This window comes from Paramisgurnus dabryanus, chromosome 6 (assembly GCF_030506205.2).
Source record: "Paramisgurnus dabryanus chromosome 6, PD_genome_1.1, whole genome shotgun sequence".
Taxonomy (NCBI): Eukaryota; Metazoa; Chordata; class Actinopteri; order Cypriniformes; family Cobitidae; genus Paramisgurnus; species Paramisgurnus dabryanus.
Genome location: NC_133342.1, coordinates 36,677,589 through 36,691,954, shown reverse-complemented (window position 1 = coordinate 36,691,954; position 14,366 = coordinate 36,677,589). Strand labels below are relative to the sequence as shown.

Genomic DNA, 14,366 nt, shown 5'->3' with positions numbered 1-14,366 from the left:
TTTATATTTTGATAGAATACGATGCTTTATTGTTTATATTCTCGCATAAAAACAATCAGGTTAAACAAATTAAGCTGACACAAACTCATATTTCAGCTTTAATGTTTCTAAATGATAACATGTTGATAATACGCAAGCTGATGATTTAGTTTAAAGGAAAATAAAATGTCTGAAAATGATGTCATACACCAAATAAACCAACTGGAAAATATTTGTAAAAACAATATGCTAAATGTCATAAAAATCTAAATTCCCATTGAGTAAATAATCAAAAATCACTTTAATCCATCACATTAGTAAACTAAAAAACACATCTTAACAAACACCCAAGAAAATGTATCATCATAAGTTTAGAGATTAGAAGCTAATCTGTTAGTCAGTGTATATTTTTATGATAACTGATGTCAGTTCATATTCTGTATCTGAAACCCACACCTAAATCATGAATAAAAACCTCTTTCATGTGTGCCTTAAACGTGCTTTATACATACTAAGCCTAGGGATTACAAACAAATGTCTAACTAAGATGTCATATAACTAAAACTAACTGTAGAGGAGTAGTCAACACTGCCTCTGCGTGAGCCAGTACGAGATCCTGTTCTAGATCCCGCTCTAGATCCTGGGCGAGAGCTTGGACTCGAAGACACGTTGTAGGGGCTGCTTATGCCCTTTGAAGACATAGAAGTAGCCTGGAGCATCTTCATACCATTGTTCTCCTCCACCATGCAGTTATCCATTGCCTCTTTGTATGAGATTTTAAGCTTGGTTTTAGGACAAGTAAGGTTCTTAATGTAGTTCCTCGTATCCTGCAGCTTTTGTGCACCTTTACCATCAAGCCATCCTTTTCGGATGGCTTCTTCGATGGTCACCCGCCGGCCAGTTTCTGGCTCTATGAGTCCTCCTGTCAGATACTGGAACTCCAGGAACCTCTGGCCTGCATCATAAGGCAGCCATTTCTCCTTTATGGCCTCAGCGGCAGACAGTTTCCTTTTGGCCTTCACATCCTCAAAACCAGCATAAGCCTTCTGTGCTGGTTTCAGTTTTAAAGCCATGTCATCATCAATGATGCTTTGTTGTATGGCATCTTTCACAGAGAGTCTCTGGCCAGTGGCTGGGTTTATGATTCCTCCAGTACAAACTTGAGCTTCCAAGAGCCTTTGAGCAGTGAGTGTGTCCACTATACCACGCCGCTGAGCCTCAGGGATGGTTATCTTTTCTAGAGTCTCTGTATCAAAGATGGCTCCCACAGGGCTCTGGTCATCAAAAATATCAGATGGAGGTGAGAGTGTGATGGATACACTAGCGAACCGCTTGCGGACAGTTGGAGAAGATGGGGTGGGACTGCTGCAAGTAGCAACATCTTCAGGACTGCTGGAGCAGATGGCAAGCTCAGAGCTGCTGGTTTTACTGGTGATCATACTTGCAAACTCGGTGAGAGTCATAGTTCCATTACGGTACCTTTCCAAGCTTTGTTTATCAATAATGCCCCTGTCTAGTGAATCTTGAACATCATACTGGCATCCAGTCTTGCGATCAACAAGAACTACACGCTTGCTGCCATCAGATCCCGAGATGGTGATTTCTTCCCACTCACACTCTTGTTCAGAAAGTTCCAGGAAAGTGTCGTAGTCAATCAACTCCCGATGATACGCTTCACGTACAGTCATCTCTTTCCCTGTGTCGGGGTCTACAATGACCACTCTTCTCTTGCGAAGCGTGTTCTTTTGAGTTGTTGTTGTTTGCTGCGGCTTTTTCTTGTCTTTTAGAGGCAAAAGAACGAGGCCGGTCTTAGGATCTGTGATGCATCTCTTTTTTAGTTGCAGATATGTAAGGTTTTCATGAGTGTTGGGGTCAAAAAACCCTTTGGTGTCATCACCTTCATATGACAAAATGTCATTCATTTCATGGTCAAAGTAACCTTTCTGGTAAGCCACTTCCACGTCAATTCGATGGCTTCCTTTCGGATCGATGATGCCGCCACTAGCTATCTGAGCCTCCAGCAGTCGAATTCCATGACCCTTTTCTATCACCTCTTTTTCAATAGCTTGGAAGAGTGAGATGATTTTTCCAGTTGCGGGGTCTGTGTATCCGGTGACGGCCCGCTCGGCAGACAGCAGTTTGTCTTTAAACTCCTGTCCCACGAGACCTCTCCTCCATGCTTCCTCTACTGTCATGCAAACATTGTTGACCGGATCAATTATGAAACCAGAGGCTGCCTGGGCCTCTAGGAGCTCAAGTGTGGTTCCCCGTCGAAGTAGACCATCTTTCATGGCCTGGTAAATGGGCATGACCCTGTTATTGGCCTCATCGAAAATACCAGCGATACAAGAAGAACCACCTAGGTACATTTTGAGCCTGTCCTCGATATCTGTACTTGTTAGTGTTCCTTGTTTAATTTGAACCAAATCTGTTTCATCGAGCAAGTTGGAATTTACAAGCTCGGTAATCGAGACCTCGGAACGGAGACCTTTCACTGTTATATTCAACCCCTCAGATTTAGTCTGTGAACATCTAGGGCATGCGACTGGACGTTGTTGCAACTTCTGCAATTCTATTTCTAAAGACTGCCTTATGCGAGTAAGCTCCCGAATTTCCCTCTCTGAGGTCTCCATACGACACTTGTAGCGCTCCTCCACACTCCTCAGCTCAGTAGTCAATCTTTGAATCTCACTGAGTAGGGAAGCCCTGTCTCTCTCTGCTTTGTCTCTATCTGACTCTCTCTGCCTGATCTGGCTTTCTTTCAACTCGTATTGGCTTTTGCAGTACATGAACTCTTTGTTAATTCTGTCAATTTCATCCTGGAGACGTTGCTTCTGTTTGGTCTCAGATTCTAATGAGACTTTAATGCGTCTGAGCTCATCTTCATATCGCTGCTGCTTTCCTTGGTCCTGGTCCAGCAGTTTCAGTTTGGCCAAAAGACTGTCTCTCTCTTGCATGATATCTTTGTACTTAGTCTCAGACCTTTGGATCATCAGGGACGTCTGGAAACAGAAGAGAAAAGTGGTTCATTAAAGACCAATAACAGATTCATGTACTACAAAACAATTTAGACATGAATTGCTGTAGTTTGGACAAAAAACAAGTCATGCAAACAGAGGTTAAATTGTGAAATGACCTTGAAAAAAAATTCAATTGAATTTTAAATCAATTGAATTTTTGCCAAAACTAATGAAAATGAATTTGCAAGCATGCACTATGCAGTGAAGGTTATTTCAAAGGTCAATGAAAAGTTATCCAGCAAAGCAGTTTTCATACAAGCCAAAATTGCGATGAATTGTGATTCGTCTGATTCAGATAAAAAATTCAGCTCTCTCTGAAAACAAATACCTCAGAGAACTGCTTTTGGGTTTGAGAAATTTCCACCCTTAAACTTTCTCGCTCTTTAGTCAGTTCATTGATTAGTTCTTGTAGTTCCAGTGCCCTGTTATTGCTGGATTGTAACTGGAACTGAATGGCCGACAATCGTGATGCACTTTCGCTTTCGATGGTGCTCAGGCCTCTTTGAAAGTCATCCCTTTCCATTCGCAGAGTCCTTAGCTCTTCCTCTAGCCGCAGACGTTCTTTGGTAAGGTTCTGAGTGAGGCTCTGCAGTTTCTCAATCTCATTGGTGCTCTCATTTAGCGTACGACTCTTCTCCTCTATAGTCTTATAGAGAGAATCGTTGCGTTGAGTGGCCTCACGGACACGGGCCTGTTCTTGTATAAGCTGCTGCTGCAAGGCCTTCAATTCTGCATTCACCCTGGTCAAATTCTCTACCGTAACCTTATACTCCCTCTGACTTCTGTCCAGTTCGTCTCTTAGACCACGAAGCTCCTGGTCATACTTGCGTCCCGAAGCACTTTCTTTCTCCTGAGTGACCCGTAGAGTGGTGATGGTAGTGGTGTATTCGCGGCACATTTGATTTACTTTCTCCAGCTCTGTTTCTATTCGCTTTCTCCTTGTAAGTTCCTCCTGTGTATTCTTCCTCTCTTTGTCCAATTCGGCCTGCAACACATTCACCTTGGACTGCAGTTCACTCATGCGACTCTGCAGTATGGTGGCGTTCTGTTCCGACTTGCTCCTCTCGTTCGTTTGCCTCTCCAGCTCTCGCTTGATGACCAGCAACTCTTGCTCGGAGATCTTCAGTTTGTTAATCACCTCAGTGGTGGATGTCTGAGATTGTCTGAGGCTTTGCATCTCAACCTCCAGGGCCTTTCTTTTTCTGGACTCTTCTTCAAAGTTCTGTGTTAACAAGGTAATCTGACGGGCCCTATCCTGAGCAGCTCTGTTAGCCTCTGTCAGTTCTGCCTTGTATCTCATTTCAATCTCTTCTTTTTGACGTATTGTGATCTGAATCTGCGACTCCATATCCCTTTTCAACTTGGTAGTCTCTGTTACTGAAGACCTCTGTTGAAGTGCCTCCTGTTCTGCTTTTTTCCTTGCTTCTTCTGCGCGACTGAAAGAGAGCCTCTGCTTTCTAAGTTCTTCCTCCAGGTCTCTCTTCTCTGAACTTAGTCTATCCAACTGGAGTTTCAGGTTCGCAGATTCCTCTGCCTTTTGCTGTGTCGTCATGAGCACACTGGTCTTGGTGATGTTGATCTCAGATTCATAAGTTTGCTTTAGTTTACTAATCTCCTGGCTCAACTGTGATCTTACCTTTGAGGTCTCGGACTCTGCTGCAGAGCGACGAGAGGCTTCATCCTCCAGCTGCATTTTAAGCCTTTCGATCTCCCGCTCTTTATCTTTGATGGCCCTTTCAAATTGATTTTTCGACTGGTTGAGATCGTCCAGTTCCGTCTGTCTCTTGCGGATAGTGAGATCATACTGTTCCTGTTGGGTGGTATATCGTTCCTCAGCCAGCCTCCGCTTGCGTTTCTCCTCTTCAATAGCAAATGTGAGGCGCGACAACTCGTCTTGTAAGCTCTTTAGCTGGTTCTGGGTGCTGTCCAGGCTGTCTTTTGTAGCATTGACCTGAATAACCTGGGTTCTCTTCACCTGCTCCAAAGATATTACTTGTTCTTTAGACTGGTTGAGCTCCAGCCGAAAACGTGCCAGATTATCCTCCAATGACTTGTTCTTTTGGGTTTGATCTTTGAGGTCATCCTTCAGGCGCCTCAGCTCCTCCTCCAAAAGTTCAATTTTAGTGTTGCGCATCTAATCAAAAACACAAGTTACACATTAAATGCATTATTGAGAGATGTAAAACAAGATAGTCTTATATTTTAACCATTTAGCATTTTTAGCATTTAGCATTTTTGTTTCAAACTTTAACTAAGTGGAATTTTCAATGCTAGTATTTTCAATTCTAAACCAGTTAACTCACATGTAGTGGCTAATATTGAGAACTATAACAGAATTGGCCATATACTTCTACATATCTCATTTGTAGTATTATTATTTCTGCTCTCGGTATTTCTCTTTTATTTGTAACCCCTTATTTGTTATTTGTCACTTATGATATAGGGTTGTGACAATTAATCGGGCAAATGCGCGTTTTCTCAATGAATGAATTTGAATGAATTACGGTGAAATGCAGCCACATCCAAAAGCCAGGGGGCGCTCTCGCTTAGAATCACCATTTGTGCCACAGAAGAAGTAGTATACCAAACACTATTCCAGGACATGTCTAAAGGAATATTTATATAGCTGTTCTTCAGATTGTTTCAGGTATTTTCATGATAATAAAGAATATTTTAAATGATTGTGTTTGACGAGTGTTGCTTTTTTAAATGCAGGTTATAAACGAGTCAAACTTGTAGTGATTTTAGATTGATAAGGACTTCCTACTGATCACGGAGCCATAGTACATGCACAAGCTGTGCATGAAACACTGAATCGGAGCCTTACGATTCAGAATCGATTTTAGACAGGTCTTTTTAATGGGAGCGCGATGCATCGATGCACATCCCTATTATGATACTGTACAGGTATATGTGTATTTAATTCTAAAACATTATGCTTAACTGCCTTGCAAAAATGTTAAATTATTACATATGTAATTTATTTCTCATTCAATATTCATTGTTTATTTATTGCTGGCATGATAAACATATATATTTACAACAGATATACATATACATATATACATATGTTTAATACCTTTAATTCCTCCATGTTTTTCAGCATCTCCCCAAGAAACTTGTAGTAGTCAGCCGAGTGTGTCAAGAGCTCTATGTAGCGTGAATGCATCTCTGTTGCCTACATTAAAACAGTTACAAATCAGCAGTTGTAGAAAAACTAATGCCATTATGCATTAAAAACAACTTTAGTATTTCACTGTCGAATATACTATCATTACCTCCTGTCTCAGTTCAGTCGCTGGAGACTGCAGCATAGTCCTTTTGATGGGAATGTTAAGGAGCGTCTCCAAACCTGAACTGTAGGAAGCCAGCTGGAGCTCATAGTCCTATAAATACAACAAGATGTATTGAAGTACTGAAAAGACTTTCAGCGCAATACACTTGGTGTAAATGAAGCACATTTTATGTCATTCACCTTGATGGAGGCAGCACATGTGTCAGCATCAGTAACCACATCATCCACTTTTTCTTTCTTTCCTTTTATCTCAGAATACAGCGCCTGTTCATTAGAAGAAAAATATAAATCAATCAAAATTACTCTTTTACTTAAAGTAACCCTAAACTAATGATTTTATAAAATTCAGTACATTTCTGAGAATAAACATAAATTAAACATGTGTTCAAAAAAGGCTCCATATAATCCATTTACAGGTTTTTGGCAAAGAAATAAATTTAAGGCTTTGTTTGATTTCTCTAGATTTTGGAGTTTACAATATGGACTAAACAGGTTTTTGACTAGGACATGATCAGTTACTAACTTTTTGTTGGTTCAGGTGCTCCATTAGTTTCTCCAAATTGTTGAATTTAGTAATCTGGAGGGAATTTTGACGCTGACGTGTATCATCCATCCATTTGTTTATCGTGCCACTTGTCTGCTTGTAGTGATTCAGTTGTTTCGACTGTTTTTCCAGGTCCCAAGTCCTGAGAAACAAAGAGAAAGATTAAAAATACTGTTGATACTCACGGCATCTATGATTGCATGCTGAAAATCAGGACAAGATAAGAACAATGTAAACCTGAACAGTACTAAGGGTGTCACGAATTCGATTTGAAATCGAATTTGATCGAAATTAAGTCACAACTTCGAACTTCGAATTAAAAAATAAAATCATCCTTGCTGCCACGCCCCCATGTCACATCCGGTCACACGTGTTGAGTGCTGCGAGTCAACCTCCTTTAAAGGAATAGTCTACCCTTTTGCCATATTAAACTATGTTATTACCTCAACCTAGACGAATTAATACATACCTATCTTTTTTCAATGCGTGCACTGTACAGCGCGTTGTGAATGTGTTAGCATTTAGCCTAGCGCCATTCATTCCTATAGTACCAAAAAAAAGTTGTATTTTGTGGCACCATACTTACTGGTATAACTCCTCATGTCACAGTCTTTAAATAGGGAAAACACGAAAGTGTTTGGTGGCTTCCCTGTTTGGTACCATAGGAATGAATGGGTCTAGGCTAAATGCTAACACATTCACGACGCGCTGTACAGTGCACGCATTGAAAAAAGATAGGTGTAAGTTGAGGTAATAACATAGTTTAATATGGCAAAAGGGTAGACTATTCCTTTAACTTCACTTGTTACAGCCAGTTAAAAGATAGCATGGCAGATGCAGGAGACACCACGCAAGCTGCTCTTTACATGGGAAACAAAAAACAGCAAAAATCAGCAGAGCGGCGTCTGTGACAGGACCGGTGGTTTCTCTGAACTGAGATCTGTTTAAGTTTCACAACAACTTATTTCAGTTGCTTAAGAGTTATAAAAACAGCATTTAAACACGAATTATTGGTGTACAGACTCACAATCTCGTCTGACGGTAATAAAAGTTTTTAAGGTGTTCATCTGACAGGAAGGTTTTGTTTTATCAGGTATGTGCGTGTACCATATTTTTCCACTGGCAGCATGACTAACATGGCAGGGCATCTCCGGGTTCAAGGTCAGATATTATATTCAATAAAAGTCTAGTCTAAAAATGGCATAGCAACCTGTTCTTTTAAAAAAAAATGTAAAAATCAAGAATCGAATTGAACCGTGACCTTAGAATCGAAAATAAAATTGAATCGAGGATTTGGAGAACCATGACAGCCCTAAACAGTACAATTAACTCATTTAAGAGTGAACTGTACTTTTAAGTTTATTCAACATAAAAGTTTTATGTGTGTTTAACGACTTCTCAAATAAAATCAGCAGCAACAATCAGCATCACACTTTACCTGCTATCAATCTGGGCCACAATTCGACGCCACCGGTCTGTCATCTGTCCGACCAGTTCTGTGTATCTGGACAGGTCAACGTCACACTGATGGTAAGACTGGCCGATCTGACTATTATACTGGATAGCCTTGGACAGCTCAGACTCCATAGTCTTCAAAACACCTTTCTTCTGCTCCAGCTCAGCTTTCATGTTCTGCAGAAGCACAAATATATGTACTTAGTTCATAGTGAAGCAGCAGACTTGTTCAGATATATAGTAAATATTTATTGTAGAACATTGCATTAGTAGCGCAAAGATCATGGGTTTGATCCCAATGCATGCATACCGATAAAATGTACAGTACAGATCAACTGGCACCGTGAGTCACTTTGGATAAAGCATCTGCTAAATGCTTAAATTCACCTTGAGAGTCACACAGTATTTCTCCACTTCGTTTGGATCAAGAGCAGAGGTTTCCTTCTCTGTCAGACGGGCTTCGTGGACTTTAATGATGTCCTCGGCCTGCAGTACGCTCTGCAGCATAGCTTGAAGAGCATTGAGCCTGAAGACATTAAAGACAAATCCTGATAAGAACATTAAGAGACGATCTCTCAAGACAACCAATCATAATGAACCATTTTAAAGACAAGCTTGATTATTATAACATTGTCCTGTTCAAGCAGATTAAATGTTCTTGCCTCTGGATATATGCAGCTGAGAAGCTTTGCAGGTTGCCCAGTTTCTGGTTGATGTGGTCCAGTTCCGTGCGCAGAAAGCGGGTTTGCTCAGCGTTAGTGCTGCCCTCCAGCTCTCTCAAAATCTTTTCTCTCAGGCGCAGGTATTCGTCCCGGATAGTGTCCAGATCATGATTCACACCCTAAAATTACACAGCAGAAACAGACCGTTAGAAAAAATGCTTGCATCAGAATGAATATGGAAACATAAACAATCATTTTGACTTTAAAGTCCAAATCTGTGGCTAAGAATAATATGCTTATAAGTTAAAATGTATTCACAAGGGAATAAAATTCCTGGTACTACATTATAGATATTTTATTTTGAACAATTTACCTTTATATAAAATATTAAGCATTAAAATCACATTATATAAATGATCCAATAATTGCTTTTAGTGGTCAACCAATAAGAATATTGCGATATTAAGAAAAAGGGGAAGAAACATAGAGACAGAGTCAATGGCTGATATAATGTTAATTTGTATAATATTTTGTCCATTTTTCGGAAGTCTATCTTATTATTGCAAAAATATTTGAGGAATATTGTGCCTTGGCCTCTCTCTCTCTTTAATACATAAATCTAAAATAAATACTTTTTTTAATTTAGTTTCATATTTTGTTACCTAACAATGTAAAATTTTCATTTATATGAGTTCAAATACATCAAATGATGCATAGCATCCTCAAATAATGAATACAAAATTGCTAAAAATTGAAAATGTGTTCCAAAAATACAGGTAAAATACTTCTGTTAAGCTGTAATGGGAGCATAGTTATTGCCCGATGGTGGAAACTATATCTATACTCAGTTGATATTAAAGTCATCATGAAACTGAAGTAGCGATCGTCTTCTTTTCCGTATTGTGACGTATATCCGAGTGAAAAGGCTTATTATTTGGGCTGGGCTTAATTTTGTCTATTAAGAAATTATTGGATTTTTGTAAGTTCGGCCACGTTGCTAATGGCAAATCGCTGCGATCTTTTCCCAGACAGATACAAATTCTCCGATAGCCCCGCCCTCGTGCCATTCCTTGTGACAGGAAGTGAAGAGAAGTCGTTTTGAGGAGGGAAGGAGGTTAACGTTTTTGATTAAAGATTATGAAGGCACATAATAAAAAAATAAAGATAAGTAATTTATAAAAAACACTACAATATTTCATAAAAAAATGTGTGTTTAAATGCAATTTCATGGCGATTTTAAAATATATAAAAACATTGAGGTTATTTTTTACAGAATTATTATCTTTATAGATATGGAGAAAACTTCACAAACTGGGTCACACATGTCTCTGGTTAAAATAATGTCATTATGATGTGTATACCTGGAGTCGCACAAGTCTTTGTGAGCATTGCTGTACGCTCTTCTCATTCAGAGGCACGTGGAGATCTTGAATCAGACCTGACTCCGCTGTCTCCAGTCTGTATCGGAGAGCACTCAGGTCTGACATGAATCGAAGGTTTAATCCTCCTACTCCTGCTCCTCCTCCTACTCCTGCTCCTCCTCCTGCTCCTCCTCCTACTCCTGCTCCTCCTCCTCCTCCTGAGCTGATCGTCGTCTTCCCGTTTGTCACCACCGTCTTCACACTGCCTATTACCGTTTTATGCCCTTCTTTCTCCTTTACTCCCTTCTTCTCACCCGTCGGCGACTTGATCACCACCCTCCCCGGGCTTTCCATCCCACTGTCCCCTGAAAGACAAATGAAACCTAAGGATCTAACAGAAAGGTCCTGTCCTCGTGTAGTCTCCTTTAAAAAGCTACAGTGCATTGCTTTAACTAGATGTTGTGTCTGGACTTACTGTAGTTGGGCAGCTGAATCACCAACTGGTCATAATATGTCTGTGCGCCGGTGTATTGCTGCTCCATCATTCTCTTGTCTTCATCCGCAAACATCTCAGAGCCGTGACTGTTACGCGTAAACTCCTGATAATGCATCTCCAGACTCTTGATGATGTTACGATACTCCTCGGGACGCATTTGGGAGAGCTGAAAGACACAAAGGATGAGAAACAAATCGAATGAAATGAATGTGCTTTAAGCACAAGACGTGACCTCTATTGTAGTATCTGTATATATTAATGTAGTAATTCATACCATGGTAAGTGTGAGGGAGTTAATATTTTGAATGTCCTTCATGCAGTACTGCCAGGAAACCAGGCTTTTAATGTTAATGTACAGCTGACTCCAGAGCGACATGATGGCTTCGTAGTACTGCTCGTTCCTGTGAAGTAAAATCCACGAGTCAGTTCTCAATACAGTTCTTTCGCCATAAGAGGCTGTGTGTCATTATCTGTATATGTGTGTATGTACTTGTTGGCCACGCTGATGCTCAGTGGGTTGGGCGGTGGTATGATCAGACACACTGATGGTATGAGCATGTCCAGTCCTCCAGGTCCAGTCACAAGCCACTTACTGCGCTGGGAGTTGTCCTTCAGAATGCCCGTGTTGCCATTCAGGATGCCCTTCTGCAACACACACGTGTGTACACTTTGAGTCAATGAGTGCGTTTACATGTACAGAATAAGCAGATAACTTTCAAAAAATCAGCTTTTCGTAGAAAAAATCAATAAACCGGCTATGCAGAAAACTGCGTTTAGATGGGACTTGGAGATGTGTCAGGTTTCTCCCAGGCAGTGACGTCACCGCCTATAGTACATAATTGTCTGTCAAATAGCCGACGGCATATTTGTCTTAAGTTATATTGTTGTATTTCTTTTCGTGTCTCCAGAACCTGTAAATATAACATCAGCTTTTATTTTTGCAGTTTCTCTGCCAACTGCTTTAGTCGAGCAGAGACTTTTATGGGTTACTTTGCGCTTACTTCCGCTTGTGACGTTTATCTTTTACACCCGGAGACATGTGCACATGCCACACGAAATCGGGGTAATGAACATAAACTTCATGTGTCGATCGGTTTTTGCTTACGCCGTTTATAGGCTTTCCCCGATAAAAGAAAACCTTTTATGCGTTTACATGACCCAACATGTTATCAGTTTATTAAAGGGGCCATGTCCCAAGACTTTTTTTAAGATCTCAAATAAATCTTTGGTGTCTCCAGAGCACATATGTGAAGTTTTAGCTCAAAATAAGATATAAATAATTTATTATAGCATGTTAAAATTGCCACTTTGTAGGTGTGTGCAAAAATGTATTTTCTCTCTCTCTCTTTCTCTCTGCACTAAATGGATGTGCTGTGGTTGGATAGTGCAGATTAAGCGGCGGTATTATGATAATAAGAGCTCCTTATGACATCACAAGGAGGCAAATTTCAATGACCTATTTTTTCATGTGCTTGTTGCTGGGTTGATCTTTGTCACATTTTCTAGGTTGATAGAAGCACTGGGGACCCAATCATAGCACTTAAACATGGAAAAAGTCAGATTTTCATGCCATGGCCCCTTTAAGCATAATTAGCGTAAGGCAATGTCAATGTTTCCTGTGCTGATGTAAATTATCCAAACTATACATTTAACAAAACATTTTGGACTGGTTCATTTAATTTACATGATTCGTGAGTCAATTGTCATTACCATAAATCAGACTTCATATAAAATAAAAAGATCTGTTCTTTTAATTTTGTCTACGCAATCTATGTACATTTGACAATTATACTATTAACAAATGAACAAAAATCATACTAATTTATAACAAATTATATTTTTTGTTTCCCATTTATTGTGACAAAATAAGAATGTGTCTATCTTTAACTACATGAAAGTTTTATTGAAAAGTTATTTAAAGGTGCAGTGTGTAAGTTTAAGCGACAATAGGGTGGTGAGATGGGCGAATTGCAACCAATGGCCCAGTACCTTGCTCACCCCTCCCTTTCGAAACGCATAGAGAAACTACGTTAGAAGCCACAGGACAAGCATGTCATCGTCTAAGACAACGTAGTGACAAAACACGCTTTATAGATCAGTTTGTCCGTTTAGGGCTACTGTAGAAAAATGACGGCAACCTCCATGTAAGGGGACCAGCGGTATATTTAGATAAAAACGTCTCATTCTAAGATAATAAAAACAATACAGTTCATTGTGTAAGGTCTTTATACACCACTGATAATATAGTTATGTATATTATATTGCATTTCTTTCAAGAGACCCTTTTAAATTTACACAATTCACCTTTAAAGGCTCTCTAAGCGAATCTGCGTTAGTTTTTGTTGACGTTTGAACTGTTTTCAAACAGACGGAGCGTAGCTAACTCCTCCCCCTCCCTTCCGTGCTTTCATGAATGCGCCCAACCCCCACCCCCAAATCCTTTTTGTCGTTTATTGGCTGGAATACTTTGTTTTGTTTTGTGGTGCTAGGTTTGACCACTATGTTGATATTGCCGTTTGTGAAGCCTGGGCTGTCTACAGAGATCGCGTTTTTTTACAGTTTGATCAGCGGACAGGCAGCAAGCAGATAGTGAGGAGATGTTTCCGGTATGTAACAAAAAATGTTTTATGGTCTAAAACGTGTCAATTCACTTAGAGCACCTTTAAAAGGATCAAAAGAACCATTTAAGACCTTATTTAAAAGGAGAGCTCACCTGGTCCTGTTTAAAGTCGCACAGCGCTTTCACCATGACCGGACCGCTGCTTTTCTCTTCTGGGTTGCGAGGTTTCAGACACACAATGTTTTTGGACTTGCTGACCAGTGTCTGTACTTGCCTCTTACTCTCCATGATCCTTTCCTTCTCTTTCTACAAACACAAATGTACACAACATCATAAGAACGGGCCTGTTTCAACAGCTTTTTAGTACTGATTTGCATAGCATGCTTATGTCGTATTCACAAAGAAAACCACAAAAATGATGAAGTACACAGTTCACTATTACAGGCCTTCTTCTATTGTTTTGATGACTTGCTTGCAATGTAACACCTAATACACCGCAAAGGAGGGACAGGGCGGCACAGTGGCTCAATGGGTAGCCTCATAGCAAAGAGGGTCTTGGTTCAAGCCTTTCTGTGTAGGGTTTGCATGTTCTCGGTTTCCTTTAGTTTTCTCCTACAGGCCACAACATGCAGGTTATGTCAAAATGCCAAATTGCCTGTGTATATCGATGGGTGTGTATAAGATAACTTTCGTGGATTAACCGGTTCGCACCATGAATATAGCCATAGATGCTGGAATGGCGTTAAAAATACTGAAACAATCTTGTGTCGTATATTGTACCTGCTGACCTAAAATTAAAACCATGTTTGGGTGTGTAAAGTGGAAAATCCACATACATGATTGTGTAGTTAATAAGCACTGGACCAATAGGTGACAGTCATACAATGAAAATAAATCTAATTTAAACCTTGGAAGTTAACATCATGTATAATGCAAAGTTTATTTATAAAGAATACAATATAAATTAGATTCTGCTTTGTTTCATTGACCAAAT

The 14,366-nt window shown here is 39.9% G+C and overlaps 2 protein-coding genes across 3 annotated transcripts in view; one reads left to right on the top strand and one right to left on the bottom strand.

The window, feature by feature from the left end:
• Window positions 1-14,366, bottom strand: part of dspa (desmoplakin a) — a 28,585-nt gene continuing 14,219 nt past the window's right edge. The window contains exons 11-24 of one of the 2 annotated variants that reach the window (XM_065276985.1): window positions 13,526-13,678; window positions 11,303-11,457; window positions 11,087-11,213; window positions 10,792-10,978; window positions 10,317-10,681; window positions 8,956-9,134; window positions 8,681-8,819; window positions 8,277-8,470; window positions 6,818-6,980; window positions 6,475-6,558; window positions 6,278-6,385; window positions 6,079-6,177; window positions 3,328-5,133; window positions 1-2,981 (exon numbers count right to left, since the gene is read on the bottom strand). In XM_065276985.1, the coding sequence (XP_065133057.1) occupies window positions 522-2,981; window positions 3,328-5,133; window positions 6,079-6,177; window positions 6,278-6,385; window positions 6,475-6,558; window positions 6,818-6,980; window positions 8,277-8,470; window positions 8,681-8,819; window positions 8,956-9,134; window positions 10,317-10,681; window positions 10,792-10,978; window positions 11,087-11,213; window positions 11,303-11,457; window positions 13,526-13,678 (6,219 nt within the window). In that variant the 3' untranslated portion in view covers window positions 1-521. The remainder of the gene's footprint in view (window positions 2,982-3,327; window positions 5,134-6,078; window positions 6,178-6,277; window positions 6,386-6,474; window positions 6,559-6,817; window positions 6,981-8,276; window positions 8,471-8,680; window positions 8,820-8,955; window positions 9,135-10,316; window positions 10,682-10,791; window positions 10,979-11,086; window positions 11,214-11,302; window positions 11,458-13,525; window positions 13,679-14,366) is intronic. The other variant, XM_065276986.1, reaches the window with a different exon arrangement.
• Window positions 13,343-14,366, top strand: part of slc22a23 (solute carrier family 22 member 23) — a 110,142-nt gene continuing 109,118 nt past the window's right edge. The window contains exon 1 of the mRNA XM_065277019.2: window positions 13,343-13,418. Coding sequence (XP_065133091.1) covers window positions 13,410-13,418 — 9 coding nt within the window. The 5' untranslated portion in view covers window positions 13,343-13,409. The remainder of the gene's footprint in view (window positions 13,419-14,366) is intronic.